Here is a 17,332-nt window from a genome sequence, read left to right as displayed (position 1 = left end):
GCTGGAAGTCAAGTATTATGTTTCTTACCTGCTTATGAATACTGTGACAATACCTGCCAGTTGTGAAGGGGCAAAGCCTGTTTTATGCAGTGTCTTAAATTGTTCAAAACTGTATTTGTCTGTGTAGTGGGAAGCGTGATAGCTTGTTGAAAACCACATTTCTAGTACCCTTTTTCTAATCTCTGGATCAGCCTATGGAGCGGGGGGAGAAAAAATGCCGGTGAGGCTGAGCAGCTCTTGTTTCCTGGGCCAGTGTAGACTTCAGAGGTGCTTCACATAGCTCCTGCTATGAGAGAGCTCTGGACTGTGGTTTAATAGAACTACGGAAAAGGAGCAAAGGCAAATGTACATTCCAGTCATTCTGGGCTTCTGATGCGAGTAAGCAAACAAACGTGCAGGCTATAGGCTTCCCAAACATGCTTGGTCTTTACTTAGATGGTGAAATGCGAGAATGCAAATCATTTAGAAAACCCTTTTTCATCATCATCTTTGGGAGTTGGGGAGAAGAGAGAAAATGGAGGGATCGTCGTGTTCAGGAGAGCAGCTTCTTCTTACACTGGGCTCTTCAGCAGCTCTCCTCACCTTGGCCTGGTGAGAAATGCATCCCTGTGTGCTTGTATTTAGGGACAACGTAGCTTAATCAGGGGATGAAGGGATAATGAGGAATTTAATGCCATGTACTGATTTCTAAAGACCTTTGAAGCACTGTGCCCCTTACTCTTGTCTAGGGACACAAAAGGCCACTATTGACACCTGGTGTTCAGTTGATCCCTGCACTGAATTTGGCCAGAATTCAAAGGTGATACTTTCTCTTGCCCTGGAAACACAGTGGCATCTTCAAAACTTGTGCTTTTAGGGTGGCAGTTATTTGTTATTCTCCACAAGGGCAAGCCCTCTTAAGAGTGTATGTTAAATTATGCTGAACAGGTGTTCATCAGATGACAGTTTAGCTATGGAAAATGACGATAATTCTGCATGAGTCTCTTCAGTCTGTCTAATCTACTTTAAATTGTTCTTGGCATTCCTCATGCCAGAAAAGAAGGTCTCAAAATCGAGGAGTTTCAGCTTTCAACATTCATGGGACAGGGGAATACACATCGTACGAGTCTCTGTTAGCTGTTTTGCAGTCTTGGCTTGTAGTTCTAAGGGAAATGCTGTGCTGTTTCTGTATCAGCTGTTCTCAGTAGTGCAGCCATTTCTTGCAACATTTTAGACCTTCCCAAATCTCAATTAAATTTAGCTTTGCAGTCACTGTTGACAATTGATCTTTTTGCTTTCACAGATGTTTTTTGGCTGTTTGAAGACTAGAGAGAAGTTATTTTGAGGGAGAAACTATGCTGGAAGAAATCATACTCAGCTTCAGTCTCAAAATTATTACCAGCTTGCAATCTGAACCTTTGCTTTGTCTTCAGCATTGCAAGCACTCGGAATCCACTCCTGCCCAAGTAAATCTCTGTGAAAGGTATCAAAAGTTTCACATCTCTGTCTAGAAGAGTGCATGTTCCCACTGTGGTTACAGTCAAAACTGTCAGAGGCTGATTGTTGAATATGGCCTTCCATGTCTAGCAGGAAGAAGGTCTGAAGAGGTCATCGTTTTCTTTTCAAGACAAATGTGACGTGTTGCTTCCCTGCTGTAGTGAAACGGTTTCTAATCTATTGGTCATTGTATGTTTTTGGTAAAGTATTCACGTGTCATCTCATTCAGAGGATCCAGGTGTTCTTGAATACAAAGTTTTATTTAAAATGTTGGCTTTGGTAAGGAATCTGTCCAAGCATGTAGAGATTATAGTCCTCTAACTTGCAGACACCCACAAGAGCATTTGAAAAAAAAAATATAAAGAAAGAAACAAGACAGCTTTTGTTTTGTTGCATCCTGTGGGGTGCATAGTGCAGGAATGCCCGTGTGGTCTTCAGTTGAATTCCTTCTGTCAGGCAAAAACTTCTGATAAATTAACTAGTCAGGTGAGATGTAAGGGGTCATCAGAGTGATCATACAGTCTGAATGGGTGATCTGACAGAGGGCCTCATGCTTGGAACAGTCAAAACTGGTGTCAGAGTTGTCTTATGATAAAGTTGGTATGTTTCATAAGAAAGGAAAAGTCATCGTCATTTCCCGTGCAGTACAGGCGCAAACTTTGTACTGACTTTGTATTCTGTCTTAACTACAGCCTCTGTAACCTTCTTCGGTCACGTTGGACATTTTTTGGGTATATGTAACCTGGGCTGTAGTATGTCCGTTATGTGTGTTGCATATTTTAGGTTATCAGTGAAGCCCTCATCCTGATGCTTGAACTTGCCCAGCCTTTTTCTATGGATGTGTCCAATAGCTGTAAGCCTTGCTTTGTGTTCTTGTAAATTAACAAATACTGAGAATAGAAGTAATCTTCACTCAGCAGTCCAGTTAAAATCTACTGGAGTAGAGTTGGTTTACTGAGAAAGTTGCATCAGTCATTTGATCAAGCTTAATTTCAAATAAATGGTTCCTTAAACATGAGAAAGTCAGTGTTTCATTTTCATTCATGTCATGGTTGTACACTGAGTAGTTTTGCAGGTGCATGTGTCCAGTCACTAGTTTATCAGAATATGTCTGACACCACTTTTGGGATACCTGTGGGTAAAAACTTACATACTGTTCGTGATTCCCTTTTCACTATAACATGAGAGAAGTACGCTATGAAGAGGCTGCAGGCATTTTGCATTTATGCTGGGCACTGCATTCCTTTTTTGCTATGTAGCATGTTAATTTATATTGGAAAAGTTCCATTGACTTGTCATTTAAGTACAGTATATTTCGTCTCCAGATGTTGCTGACATCTGGTTTGTTGTTTTCATTGGCAAATACCTTGTAGCAAGTGTTACACTGGGAATGCTTATAACATGGGTACTCATTTTATAAGCAAGCCCCTCTCCATTTATTGCTGGTTGTATTTCATGACAGTCCTTATTTTCCTTTTCCTTTTTTTCCTTTTTTTTTTTTTTTCCTTTTTTTCTTTTTTCCTTTGAAACATCATCCTTTGTTCACACCGCTGCTGGACTGCAACTCATCTTTTTTGTTCTTGTTAGTCCTCAGGTGCATGCTGCCATGTTCAGTTGATGGCTGATGAGTATCCCCGCAAAATTGCAAATGAGCAGACAGAAAAGAAATGGAAATGATAGCTGCTTTTTCTTCCCTCTGTCTTGTGAGCTCAGAGCTTCTCAGTGAGGAAGGGTCAGTAGTCCCCAAATGCTGCCTTTAATGCTTTCACTTTTTTTTTTTTAAGCACTCTACTATAAAAATGACTAAAGCAATTGTAAGCTTTAGCATATCTCTTTTCCCTGTCATGCAAGGGTAATGGTGAATGGCAATCAGGCCTTAAAAAATGGTGATGTTTGTAATTTTATGAAATTATACTGAGTTTCTGTTCCTCTCTTTATCTCTCTTGTTTTGTCACTTTCCTCGCTTTACATAGGTTGCTCCACTTCTGCTTCAAATTAGCTGAACCTTCAGAGTTGAGCATTAAGTGTTGCAACCCTTGGGCAAAATCATACCTATTCAAAACCCTTCCTTCAAATGCACCAACTAAAGAACTTGGGAAGACTGGGAAAGGAAATACTTGAATAAGAAAGGGAAAGTTAGGTAAGGAAGAATTGTTTCCGAGAAGGGTGTATGGAAGTCCAAAAGGGAGATTGTAAAAATAGTGTTAGAAATGTGCTTAATTTTTTTTTTCTTCCTGTGATATTCAGGTTTGTAGTAACAAACCCTGATGAAAAGGAGTTATCTTCTATAAGAATCTGTGCAGTCAGAGCTAGCAGTTATTTTTGGCCATCAGTCTTAGTGGAGAGAATGCTGACTCACAGTTTACCCGGGTACAACAGTCTGTATTTTCCGTGCTTTTCTCAACACTTGCTGTATGAATGTGTTGAAGTATATTTGTGTATCTTTTTATCTTTCTGTGGGTTTTTTATTTCGAAAAACAAAAACTGTTCCTGTTCTCTGTGTGAGAGACATTTTTGCTTGTCTCAGCAAAAACGGTATCATGATATATTAAAAATGATGTTCAACTGAAATGGAATGCAGTCAGTTGCCAGGCAGTGTTAAAGAAAACACCCTGATAAAGCAAACACTGACTTACATCCTACCTGAGTTCCCACGTAATGTTCTTAGCGTGTAGTTCTTAGGAAATAAAGGATATCATTTAGACATACCTGGTGTTCCTTCTGATGTTGTTTTCTGCTGATTTTCATATTGAGTTTTAGGAATTAGGAAATGCACTTTTGACTTCTCTGTGTTGAGCAAATGGATTTTTTTTTTTCTTCCCATCATCTCTTCAAGGAGCATAGAGCATAAGTACAAATGTCTATCTTGTGTTCACATTAACCCAAAGTCAAACAAGCTACAAAATGCCCTGTGTTGAAAGTCCCTCTGGGCTCTGTCAGGTCACTTCCCCTAGCAGATGCGTTCTGTCCCTTTTTCTGAATCTAGGAAGCTGTTTCCTCCTCTTTTCTTGCCTGCTCCAGGAGACTGTCCTTCTGAAGGAACCATTAGCCAGCAGAGTTGGCATGAGGCTAGCCTGTAGGAACTACTCCATCTGGCCTGTTGTACAGTCTGCTATCATGAAGTGGAGTCCCTTCTACATTAGGCGCTTGCAGAGTTGGATTAAATCTGGACTGCAGCAAGCAGCGATCTCATAGGCAGACCAGTTGACTGCTGTCATACTAAGACAGTTAAATGGTAAACTTTCCAAAGCAATAGTTTTCGTTTCATGAGAGATCTTTTTTCTTTTTCTGTCACTGGAAGGTGTGTCAAGTGGGCTGTTGAAACAGTCTTACCATTGCTTGACGGGGTAGAAGTGCTCACTTGGGGGTTTGGTGGGGTGGAATTTTTTGTTTTACTGATTTAAAATAAAGATAAAAATATCAATTACCAGATGCATTCACCATCCAAAACTAACCACTGAATGGCATATGCAGATGGTAATCTGTGAAGACAGGTGGTGTCTGACGCTTGCATTTCTGTTTGCAGCTGAGGCAGGGACGGTTTTGCAGCAAGGGATGGGAGAGAACATTCAAGTGGGCAGAAGGAAGAGGTGCTTGGTCTGGGAAAATAAGAGTGATGGAAGAATTCCTGGGTGATATTTAGGCAAGGAGGGAAACAAGATAGGAAAGAGGAGGGAAAAAACCCTAAAAAACCCAGAGGAGTATACTACTACTCTTTTTTTATCTGTCAAGCTATCTAGTATGTGCTCTCCTTTCCACACCAGTGAATCCTGTCTCATCACTGTGAAAATGTGATTGCCCTATAAATAAAACTTTTTATTTTTAAGTGTAAGCACTGCATGAAGTTATTAATCTCCTGTAAATGCTTGTGGCAGCTTAGTATTAGAGAGAGTACTTTCGGGGATTTTTTTGCATACAAATTAATCTGTCAGGCTGTCACATTTAAGACTCTTGACAATTCACGTTTGACTGATACCACAAATTATGAAGGCCTAGTCTTAGAGCTGAGTTAAATCCAAGTGATTTTTTGTTTTTAAGAGCAGCATTGTATTACTTTCAGTCCAGTTGTTGTCCAGCCCTGAGAATTGTTTTGGTGAAGACCTGGAGTAACTCTTGACTGATTAAAACTCAAAACCAAGATTTACAGGCTGCTGAAGCCATTGTATTAGGCATGGTCAGGAAAATGTACAGTGGCATCTGAACAAAAAAAACACAGGATTGTGGTGGAGGGGAAGACATTGTGTATAATTCCAGGAGCAGTTTGTAAGTTTTCTGCCTGTAGCTACCAGTCAGAACAATTCTTTGACCTCCTTGGCAGTTCCCTAAGAGTTTCTTGTCAGCACTGGCTTTCATGCTGTGCGTTTCTTTTTTCCAAGTGTTTCCCAGTTGGATGTGCAGACTTTATTTGGCTCTCTTCCAACCCTTTCCTTACCTGCTGCTGCATGTATGTTGCTTTGTTCTGTCTGCTTCCTTAGTGTTGACATCTTTGAGCTCTCTTTCTGATTAATTCTCTGTTTCAACCGTTCTTATATACATAAGGTGTACTTTATGAAACTGATCTGAAGCACCTTTCACCTTTTTTTCTCCCACTCCAACCCCCCCTCCACCTCACCCCCCCGTTTTATTTTGTTATGACCTGATCAGGAAAAGTGATTCCATCTGACATGCCACTGATTGCAGTATGGACACAGTACTTATGGATGGCAAATTTAATTTAAATGTATTGGGAATTTGCTGCCAGGATTGTGCATAGCTTGTGATCTCATGGGAGAAACACTGAGTGACAGTTGGGATTTTCCTTCGCCTTCTTGCTTTCCACATTCCAAGTTTGTTTGGGAGCAGAAGGTATTTGGAATTACTTTAATCAAACTGTGGCATTGACCCTGGTAATGGTATTTGGTTTTTGCAGCTGCAGGATACAAGGAGCAAAAATACAAATATTTAAGAGTCTGCTGGAGCCTTAATTGCATTGTAGTTAAAGAGTCAGTGCAAGTCTTCAGTTGGTTTAACTTTATATTTTTTGTCCTATAAATTTCTGCAAGAACATATTTTGTTCATCCTGAACTGTTGTGATTTTTAATACCAATGCGAGTTTTCTTTGGCTATGAAGAGATGTCCCAGGCAATGTGATATTTTGAGGTTATTTTAGTAATCTAGGAGAAAATAGGTTGTAGAGATTGCTGGGTGGTTTGGTCTAGTTACCCATTTCGATTAATACTCTACTCCTTGGTAGTGCTTAACTCTGACAGCGTAGAAGAAGAAATGTTACAGCAGTTACGCAGAGTTGTTCTCTTTGGAAAATGTCACTTTTAATGTCCTCAGTGGTTAAAGAAGGGCGTAGATTACTTATTTTTCTTCTAAAAGCATGGAAGTTTACATGTTTTAAGTTTATTTCGCCCCTGCACCCTCCTTCTTAAAACAACTTTCACTTTGTTTCTATTAGGAAGAAGGCTAAAGCAAACATAAGGTGTCTGTGTCCATGTCTTTCCTCTGCCATCACTTTTGGATTCGTTTTGCCTCACTTCAACCAGATTTGACTGAAAATCAGAAATGTCAGTGGTTGTTGCATTTGCATGGTTTTTTAGAAAAATGAATGAGGCAAAAGAGGAGGGCTTGAAGAAATAAATCCTCAAACATTGTCCTTTCCAGTGTTTGAGGGAAGTTAACTCTGTCCTATAGAAATGTCCAATCCTCTTTGACTAGTAGATGGAACCACTACCTTGTGGCAAACCATTCCATGGACTTTCTGAACATTTTGTGAAGAGTAGTATTGATACGGGAATAAAAAACATCATGTGGATTTCCACTACTTTAGTTGTTCAAATTCTCAAAGGAGTGGGGTGGGGGAAGGATGAACCAAGGAGGTTGAATATCATTGTGCGGAACTAAATGAATTGTACTTTACGTAAAAGCAGCTGGAACAGAGAGATGTGATGTGTATTGCAGCTGAATACAGAGGAGAGAATTTGTCTTATTGGAAAATACCAAATGCCAAGTGGATTTTATTTTCAGTTCTGTCATTGTTTTTTGTTTTAGGTCCTGTTTAATATGATTGTAGAAGTGCCTCGTTGGACGAATGCAAAAATGGAGGTAATTAAGAAAAATACCTTGCTTATATAGGTATTTATGAAAGTTATGACAATGCAGTGTCTTCCAATAGTCAGTGTTTAAGCAGAGTGTGGATTACCCTTACACATAAAATTTTCCCTGTTAAAAAATTAATTTGAAGTTGTGCATACAGACACTTTTCCTTGCGATTATAAAAAGTGTTGAGATTCTAATTTTGTTTCCCTTCTGTAGGTGAGCACTGCTTCTTGACAGCCCTCTAACTGCAGAGTGCAGCATAACTGCAACAGAGTCCTAGAGTACTGGCTTGCAGGACATTGTCCAACATTTAGTCATACTCTTGGTTGCTCATAGAGCATTCCACTCAGAGGATTTAATTCCCCTCATTTCTGCTGTATAGTGTGCTAGGCCAAATCCTGACAAGTGGAGTTGCAAATGAAAAAGCATTTCCTTGTGACAAAAAAAATACTTGGGGACCTCACTGATTGAAAGTATCTACTCCTGCAGGGAGTTATTTTAAAAGTAGAGCCTAGTGGGTTGTTCCTGTGCAGTTACAATATAGAAGCTGAGTAATGCTTCATCTGTAGTGTTCTTGAAATAACATCTCACCAGGATATGTCCTATCTTCCTGAACATTTGTATTGATTTTAGGGATGCTTCCCGGATGCTTTTAAGGAAGTTTGTGGTTGAGCTGTTAACTATTTTGATTATTAAAAATAACACCAAAGACCCTCTCCAGCCTGTTATTTCAGAATTTTGTTTTCTCCTTTCCCTGATGCTGGAAGATCATTTGAACTGTGTTTACCACCACAGTTGTTATTTTGCAAGCAGGATTACCTTGGATATTTACCTTGTATTTTAAGATGATGATTTATTGTGGAAATTGAGTTCTCTTTTGCAGAATTTCCCTTTGACAATGCTATTTGGACCTGAGCATAAAGCTCAGGTTGCTCTCCCTCCCTTCTCTCGGCATGTTATGTCAAGGGCAGAAAAGTTTGCTGTCCTGTTAGGTTCAGAAATCAGTGGGTTTAGACTTTTCTGGCTTGACAGAGGAGACCACATGTAGTTCTCTATCTATAACTTTTAATATCCTTGAAATTTCCTGCATTAATGGTTAAGGCAGTTGCCTTGCCATTGTGTCCTGGCAGTCCTTCATTCCAGACTGTGGTAGGGTGCTAATACCAGGTCTTGTCTGCATCTCCGTGCTGAGATTCCCTCACGTGGAATGGAGACTGTAGGCAATTAAACCTTGCCTTAGGATGAATGTATCCCATTGTTACATCCCTGGTGCCAGATCTCCTGCTCATCAGTTTGTTGTATTCCTGTTGTTCTTCCCTTGATTTTACTGAAGGTGCTTTTCATGAGACTTTTGTTTGTCAGTTACTCTTCCTTGTCCCAGTTTACATCAAGAAAAAGCATTGCTGAGCTCCACTTCTGTCAAAGTTCCAGGTGGCATATTCAATGTCTTCATTGTTAAGTTTTGACCAGAAGCAGGTAGAATCAAGTGTGAAACCAGAAATGTGTGAACTTTGATCTCAGCTCTTGGGGAGGCTTTTCTTGTGGAATAAGTGCTTGCTATTGACAGTTTGGTGTGGCTCAGAAAGGTGGAATTCCTTTGGGATGGCTTTGGTGGTGGTGCTTTAGGTAAATTATAAGGGTGTTGTAAAATGAATGTGGACTAAGGGCTGTGTGCTTATGCATGCAACCTACGTACCACCTGAGCCAGTGTGTGCTCATAGCCTGTAACAAATGTGATGCCATTCAGATGAGTGTTTGTAAGCAAGAGCCAGCTAACATGGATTGGGTTGTGGTGTCGAGTGTCAAAAGGATGATTACAGCGGATCAGCTGATGTGTGGTAGGTAACTTATATGGCAGTGGGTTTGTATTTGAAGTTTTGGGGAGGATAATGACAATAATAAACCAGCTTTAATTACTTCAGTCCTTCTGTGAGTGCTTCTTTGGGAATAAAAATGCCTTCTTCTAATGCTAGCTTAACTTGTTCCAAATCTGCGTGAAGTTGGCATTTGGTGACTATGCAGAACTTGTCCTTACTAAAAAGCATTTGTATGCTGAGGGCTGGTGGAGAGAAGGGATGTATGCAATAGGAGAGCAATGAGCAGGGGGTGAGAAGAAGATGAAACATTTCCCCTGTTGCTGTCAAAGCCTCTGTTGGCTGAAGAACTTGTGCCACCATTTGTATGTCTGTTGAACCTGTACTATAAAGTGCAAGAGCTTCTAACTTAAGTTCTTTTCAGTATTTATGTTTGACCGTGACACTCTCCTTATAAATATATTACTTTCTCTTCTACATTCGTTTTTGTTCTTGCATACTTCTCAACGTTATTTAAAACCTTAATAAGCTGCTTTTTGAACATGCCCCTTGAGATTTAGAGTGAGGCCATCGTGCTTTTAATACTTCTCAAGCCATAAGCACATGCTCCCAGATGAAGCTTTCTAACTGGTTGCGTACAGAATGAATTGCTTTCCATTTTACCATTCTCTTTCTCTCTCCCTCTCTCTCTTTTTCACTGCTTAGATTGCCACTGAAGAACCGTTGAATCCCATTAAACAAGATATAAAGAAAGGCAAGCTTCGATACGTGGCAAATATCTTTCCTCACAAGGGTTATATATGGAATTATGGTGCCCTCCCACAGGTAACATTTTTGTTATAATGGTGAAAGTTTTCTGTCTTCTGTGTAAATTGCCTTGTAAATCTTGGGTACTGCCTGAATGCAAATCAGTTGCAAGAGGGATGTTTTTCTTTGATACATTTGTAAATTAGGATTTTGTTTATGTTGAGCTTTATTGTGTCCATAAATTTTGATCAGAATTTGGGTGTGGGTGTAAATATGTGCCGTGTTTCAGGAAGGAGTTAAATGATCAAGAAATCTCAAATCTTTAGTCTGCATCTCTGTACAGAATTAACAGAATTAATTAATGTAACAGAATTAAACTGTCGAGGTCTACCATTCAACAATACTTTGTCAAGTAGTCCTTTTCTGCTTAAACAAGACATTTTTTTAAAAACTAATTTAGGATTTTCATGTATTGCAGCATAAATTTTAATTGGGATTTCTTAATATCTTTAACAAAGAGGAACACAAGGGCTGTTCTTCTTTAGATTAAACCTCAACTGCCTTAGTTAACTTTTGTCTGAACTGTGAGACTTTACTGATCATGACACATTCAAAACTTTGAGCCTTGAAAAAGCCCAACTAATGGCTGAAATTTTGAGCATAATGAAAGGTTTTAAACTTTTTTCATTTCTGTGAATAATGCACTGGAGTTAAATTAGTACTGAAGAACGTGATGGAGCTAGAAAAGAGTAATTTATTTTCTTTACACCCTGCTGGAGTATAGCAATGAAGTTCTTACCCAGTCAGCAGTCTCAGTAGACAAAGTTTCCAAGTAGGTATAGTTGGGAACCAGCAATTCCATTTAATGTTTTGAAATTCATGTGTGCCTTAGTACAAAGTCAAAATTAAACATATGAATATTTTCCTGCACAAAGTGCATTATTTTGGACTGATGACACTTTCCCCAGGAGAAATGTTCAGCTCCCCTTGTTACCTTGTGAGTCAGAGAGGGCTGGAGATAATTGTCATTTTTATTTTCTGTAATAACTTTAAAATAGCAGCTGGTTCATTACACTTCCAATTGTTGAAGTCTAGATGATACTCCAGATTCCTACTAGCAGTTACAAACAAAATCTTATTCAGTGTCTCCATTGTCACAAGAGGACTTTTCATCAGGATCAACAGTTGCCAGAAGTTCAGCCCTAGTCTATGGGTTAAAGATACGTATTTGTGGCTGCTGTTTTATGCTGTGGAACAGAGAAGATAAAAATGACAGTAGGACTATCATTATTGCAGGAGTTGCTGTACTGTCCAGAGAACAATACCATTCCTAGCAAGCTTTCCTTCTAACCTACAGGTGGAGGGGTGCAGCTGGGCAGGATAATAGTACCAGTATAATGCAGCCTTAAATAAAAAGCACTTTGGAAGAGTATTGGAAAAATAAGCTTTAAGTTGATATTCTCTCTTGACTCCACTTCAGCAATTTTTTGGTAATGATTCTGCTACCCAAACACCTGAGCATTTGCTTTTCACAGTTTTGCCTTTTAGTATCAGTCAAGTTCTCAAGAACAAGTTTGAGGTGGAGGTTTGATTGTGGACAGCAGGAGGTAACAGCATAGCTCCTCAGAAAAAACTTTTCTAACACCTTTTCAACAAAACTTCATTGGACTCAAAATTCTTACCAAGAAAACTTCTCCACTTTAGAATGAGTTACTCATTACTAGCCAGTGAGAGACAAAACCAGTATTGCTCTGGTATTGCTCTCAGCAATTAAGTTAGTATAACTTGGCTATGATTCCTTGCTTGTACAGAGCTCAGAGCAGGGATTTGAACTTGCCTCCTGGTGAAGCTTTTTTGGCCTTAAGCTGCTGGCTGTTCTTGGGAATGTACACATCTCAAAATACTGAGAAATGTTTCATACCTAAATCTAAAAACTTAAAAAAGCTAATTGGGTGCTGACAAATCCATACTTAGGAGCTTGGTTAGCTCAAAGCCTAGATGTTTTTGAAAGCAACTTACGTTAGTGCCATGGTATTTAAAGAGTATAATAAGAATGCGATTGTACGATGTTCTAGCTTAACCCCACAACCACTAGTAACCAGGAAAATACGTATTCAGGGTCCTCTGATGCCTTAATCATTGCAATTTGATTAAGTGTGTCTGTCATGGGTGCAGTTAATGCTTTTGTTACTATGTCCTCAGTAATCCTCATGTTACCTGTCCTGAGTATGAGGATGAGTTACTCAACATCAGTCCATTGGCTGTTTATTTGTTTGCTTGGTTTTTTTCCCATTGAGCAAGACTGTTCTCAGAAAGCTGATGTTTTTATTGGTGTTTTCATTAATCTTAGTAATTTAGTGGTTAGACGAATTGTAATTGCAGATCAACTGGTAACTGATAATTCTCTTTCCTTTGACAGACCTGGGAAGATCCAAACCATACAGATAACAGTACAGGATGCTGTGGGGATAATGATCCTATTGATGTTTGTGAAATAGGTTCAAAGGTTTGTCTTTGTCAGGATTAATTTAATTTATCAAGGTTAATTTAATAATTTGGTAACAACTTTTGGAAGAGAAGGGCAGATGGAAAACAAGTAAAGATGGTAATAGTCTCAGGGGATGACAAAAGTATGAATAGAGGATCTGAGGAGGGAATAGGTAAGGAAATGGTGGATTTTTAAAAAGGAGAAAAAAAGCAGGATTTAGTAAAGTCTGTGTACTGGATAAAAGGGAAAATAAGAGAACACCACCCTGAAGTTCTGTGGCTGGACAGTGAGTTTTGGGTGAAGGAGGGGAGGAGGTTAAGATTTTTGGGAAAGGAAAAGTTTTCTTTCTTTTTCCCCTGTTAACAGTACTGGAGCTAGGAATAGGTTTCTGAAAGATGAGGAAGCATGGCAGCGTCATGCACATAAAATTAAGAGGTCAGACCCACAAAGGAGGTAGGTGTGAGTTTTCTCATGGGTGCAAACAGAATTAGGTCCCTCTTCTCTAGAGGAAAAGACAGGAACCTGTTGCAGTGTTGCAGAGTTATGAGATTTAGAGTGGATGGATGAAAAAGAGGTACAGCAAACACCATTAGTAGGTATAGGGGGAAGGTTTAGCTCACTGAAAAAAAATTCTACATGTCTGAGGCAGCAAAGAATGGAGCAGTCCTCTGTGGTATCAAAGATGGGGTTACGAAACAGATGAGTTTGGAAGAAGGATCTCTTGGGATATTTTACATAAGGAGAAATTTAATTCGTGACCTCAGCGAAGGTGGCTTTATTTGAGGAAAGGAACCTAAAGCTGAATTTCAAGGAATCCAGAAAGAGTTATAGAGGGAATATTATCTGGTAGGGAGAAGGTTCCCAAGAAAATGCAAAAAAGAGTTGTGCTGATATTTCTGGGGAAGGGGTGTGTGTTCATATGTGTATATTGGAGTCTAGAGGAAGGAACAGCAAGAGATAAAGACCAAGAGTTGGGAAAGCAGAGTCAAGAGGCAGGAAGGAGTTAAAAAATGAGTATGAGAAACTTTTGACTTGTAGTTTGGGGTGAAGATCAAGAAGGTGTGGGGGAAGTGGGGTAGTAGAGAAGGAGGAATTTTCTAGCTTGTGTTGTCAACTTAAATCAATGCTGACTGGAGAATTGAGGGTTGAAGAACAGCAACGGTGGGGGAAACAGATGTGGTTTACAGATCTATCTTGCAGTTCTGTTAGCTGCTGGTCAAAAATGTAGTAAAACTATTTTGTCTGTAAGGTAAAAGAGAAATTCCATGTAGTGTTTTCCAAATCTTTGTGAGATTATGTTCTGTTTCAGATTCGTTCTTCTGGTGAGATTGTTCAGGTGAAGGTCTTGGGTGTTTTAGCTCTTGTTGATGAAGGAGAGACAGATTGGAAGATAATTGCTATCAGTGTGGATGACCCAGAAGCTCAGAAAATCCATGGCAAGTATTTTTATCTTTCTTAACAGAAATTACGTCAGCAACTTGCACGGTAGAGTGGTACCTGAGTTTAGGCCACCCAAGTCAAGAAGAGGCAGACAGTGGAAAGGCAAGACTTTTTTTTGTTGTTGTTGTTTAAATCAGGTGCTTCCTTCAAGGAGGGCATATGTGCTTTCACACTAAGCTTTTGAAAAGGTTCACTTGGATTTTCAAGAGGACCTATCATGCAAAAAGTCTTTTGACTTCTGAAACACTACTGCCTTAGAAAGTGACTCTTAAAACTACAGGCTTATCTCCTGTGTAATAGTGCATATTTACCCACGCAGATTATGTAGCACGCTGCTATTTTCCTTGTTGAAAGTGTTTGTTCCTTTTATATTTGCAGGCATTGTGTTGCATTCTGAAAAGGACTGTACATTTCCAATGTTTTGTCACTTGTAACTGGGTTACTTTCAGGGTTTGTTGCCTAGTATGAACGATTAGGTTTCACCTCTTAGCTTGAAAATTTGCAAAGTCAACTGCTAACGCAGCTCATCCTCATATCAGCCTTGGTGATGACTAGCTGTTCAGGGGGAAATATCCCGTCCAGACTTGTCCTCCTTGTGATCATGCTTCTGGTATCCAAATGGAATTCAAGTACTAAAATGTGTCTATGTGAAGAGCACGTGAGGTGTAATTCTGCTTGCAGGCTGTTCGATAAGATGATACAGATGTGTTAAAACGGCAGGGAGTTTGGTTTTTACAGCACAGGTAAAGTGCAACTTTTCTCTGGATAAATGGAGGTTCCTCAAATGCAATGGTACTGGGAATCATGAGAATTGAGTGAGGAGGTTTGTCTAAAAGTTAGTGATTGTTATGAGACCAAAACCCATATATACCATCAGGCATGTATGATCAGAGCCTCCTCTTTGTTGGTAGGGAGCACCAAGGCACAGAGTGGCCTGTAGGAATAGGGCTATCCAGTAGCTTTTTAAGGAATTGTGTTTCTTGGCCATTGAGGCTTTTTCCTGGTTTTTGAATGTAAAGTAAGTATATCAGTGGACTGGCCCTTCATTCTCAGTTTTCTTGCAGGTTGCTTTCACGTGGAGAATACTTGGCTTGTGGGGAGAGAAGGGGAGAAGAGGAAATAAGGAAAAGGAAACTCTTGGGTTGATGCTGATTAAAATCATTGGGCAGATGAATTACTACATAGTGTTTATGACTCTTTAACTACTTTGACAGTTAGAGATTAAGAAGTTCAGCTTAAAGAAATAGTAAGTAATAGTTTGCTGTTAATGTTAGTATCAATTTAAACCTCTCTATAATGTGCAGTGAAATGCGATATAAGTGTCAGTAGTTAAAAGACAAGTAATTAGCCCTTTATTTCTATACACTGTTCTGTTTAACTGTTACCTTTTTTCCTTAACAATTTCTGAGAGAGTTTAATCAGGAAAGTGGGTGAGAGAATTTAAAAGGAGCCCGCTAAGGAGGGGCAAAACTGGGACAGTTTATACCACTGGGTTAAGTAGCTCTATTTGAAAGCCCTCTGTTTTGTTTTGTTTTGTTTTGTTTTTTTCAGGTGATGACTGATTTGTGTCAGCTGTGTAACAGCTTTAGTTTGTTTGGGAGGGGAGCAAGAGTTTGTCTTGTTTTTTTTTTTTTAAAAAAAAGGGGGGGGGCAGGGAATGGGCAAACCATTGCCTGTAGTTGATTCCTGTGTGGATCCTTTCATATCAGAGAATAGGTGCAAAACTTCAAGAAGAGAGCTGTCCTTCTGAGGTTCAGAGAAGTGCAGAAATATTTGTCCAGTTTAGTATGATTTCCCTTTGGGATTTGAGTTGCAGTCCAGGATTTACAAAAGGAAAGAAAAAGGAAAAAAAAAAAAAGTCCCCATCTGCTTTCACAAAACATGACTGGTTTGCAGTGTTTAACAGCAATCCTTCTTCAGTCTGAAAACAAACAAATCTGTTGGAGTAGGCAGTACAATATGTCCTTTTATACTTGTTTTTCCCTCTTCCTAAAGATGTTAATTATTTCAGCATAAAGGAATAGCAGCTACAGATAAAACTGGTATCTCCCTCAATAATTAATGTGCTGCTGTGTTACGGTGGTGGCCTCCTAGGGAAAGATGAGGCTAAGTGTTGCCTTCTGAGTCTGTCCAGTCATTTTTGTATCATTTGTTAAACATTTCAAATTGGATTGAGAATCATCACATTTGCTTTCAGCTCAGTATGTGCACAGCCCCCAGTGAACATTTGGAAAAGATAATTCCGAGACACCAGAGTGGTGATTACTTGCAAACCCCATCCTGAGCCTGCGCAGTGTGTTAACTCCTCTTGCTGCTTTAAGCACACCCCAGGTACTCTGTATATTCTCCTTCTGGGACTGTGATCGTTCTCGTAAATGCAGTTGATTTTTCTGAGACTTCACAGAACTTAAAACTGAGCAGTCCCAACTTCTGAGCAGTTCTCATTATTTATTCATAGCATGCCACTGTAGTGTGTCCTGCAGGCATTTATTGATACATAAATGGTTTAAATTGGAAACCCTGCCTAGAACTCTTTTTCACACAGGGCAATGAGAAACTCTAGTTTATAGTGACAATACCCAGGAATGATAAGCAATGCTTAGCACCTATTCAAGTGGGAACTGTGTCATCAGTGGGAATAGCAGGGGCATAGTGTCTTTTCAGACTGTCCTTTGGAAGGTAATCTGTTTGAAATTATAGCACTTAATACTGGTGGGCTTGGGGACAATCTCACTCCAAATAAAAGCTGTATGTCAGATGCAGGTATCTGTATAAGAAAGTTTCTTTTAGACTAAAACTGGACATTTTCAGATTTATCTTGTTTCAATAAGATCTGTCTTTGTGGCTACCTGAAAACCACTGTGTTGTCTTTCTGCTCAGGCAGTTAGGCAGATGGCCATTAGTGGAGCAGTAAAGCAACTTCAGACCAAGCAAGTCTGGGAAAGGGCCTAAAAACTCCCTGCATGCTGAAACACTAAATCTTGGTGGTGTAATAGGCCTGGCTGCTTTTTTTTTTTGTTTGTTTTTTGTAAAATACTAGCCAGGAAAGAAGCAAATTCTTGGAGTGGAAAGGCTGCTTGTCTGCTTATCTGAGAATTTGGACGGAATTTAATATATTGGAATTCACATACATATTTGATGTGCTTTACAAGGTTGGGCTCAGAAGGGATGAGTGATATTTTCATGCTGTAATTTGATCTAAATGTATATGGCATCTTCATGTTGGACAAGACGTTTTGAAAATCATTGGTAGTTGAAGCAGGAAGTGTGTTTGAAGCAGCCT

At 39.4% G+C, this 17,332-nt stretch overlaps 1 protein-coding gene across 7 annotated transcripts in view; it reads left to right on the top strand.

Moving 5' to 3' along the window:
• The window catches only part of PPA2 (inorganic pyrophosphatase 2), a 41,530-nt gene that overhangs the window by 4,942 nt on the left and 19,256 nt on the right, over positions 1-17,332 (top strand). For 2 of the 7 annotated variants that reach the window (XM_075149678.1, XM_075149679.1), the window contains 5 exons: positions 1,283-1,462; positions 7,513-7,566; positions 10,080-10,199; positions 12,541-12,627; positions 13,919-14,045. In XM_075149678.1, coding sequence (XP_075005779.1) covers positions 7,525-7,566; positions 10,080-10,199; positions 12,541-12,627; positions 13,919-14,045 — 376 coding nt within the window. In that variant the 5' untranslated portion in view covers positions 1,283-1,462; positions 7,513-7,524. Of the gene's footprint in view, positions 1-1,282; positions 1,463-4,497; positions 4,712-7,512; positions 7,567-10,079; positions 10,200-12,540; positions 12,628-13,918; positions 14,046-17,332 lie in introns of all 7 variants that reach the window. The other 5 variants (XM_075149673.1, XM_075149674.1, XM_075149680.1 and 2 more) reach the window with 3 other exon arrangements.

Source organism: Calonectris borealis, chromosome 4 (genome assembly GCF_964195595.1).
Source record: "Calonectris borealis chromosome 4, bCalBor7.hap1.2, whole genome shotgun sequence".
Lineage (NCBI taxonomy): Eukaryota > Metazoa > Chordata > Aves > Procellariiformes > Procellariidae > Calonectris > Calonectris borealis.
Note: the sequence above shows the minus strand (reverse complement) of the source record. Positions and strands in the feature narration are given on the sequence as shown.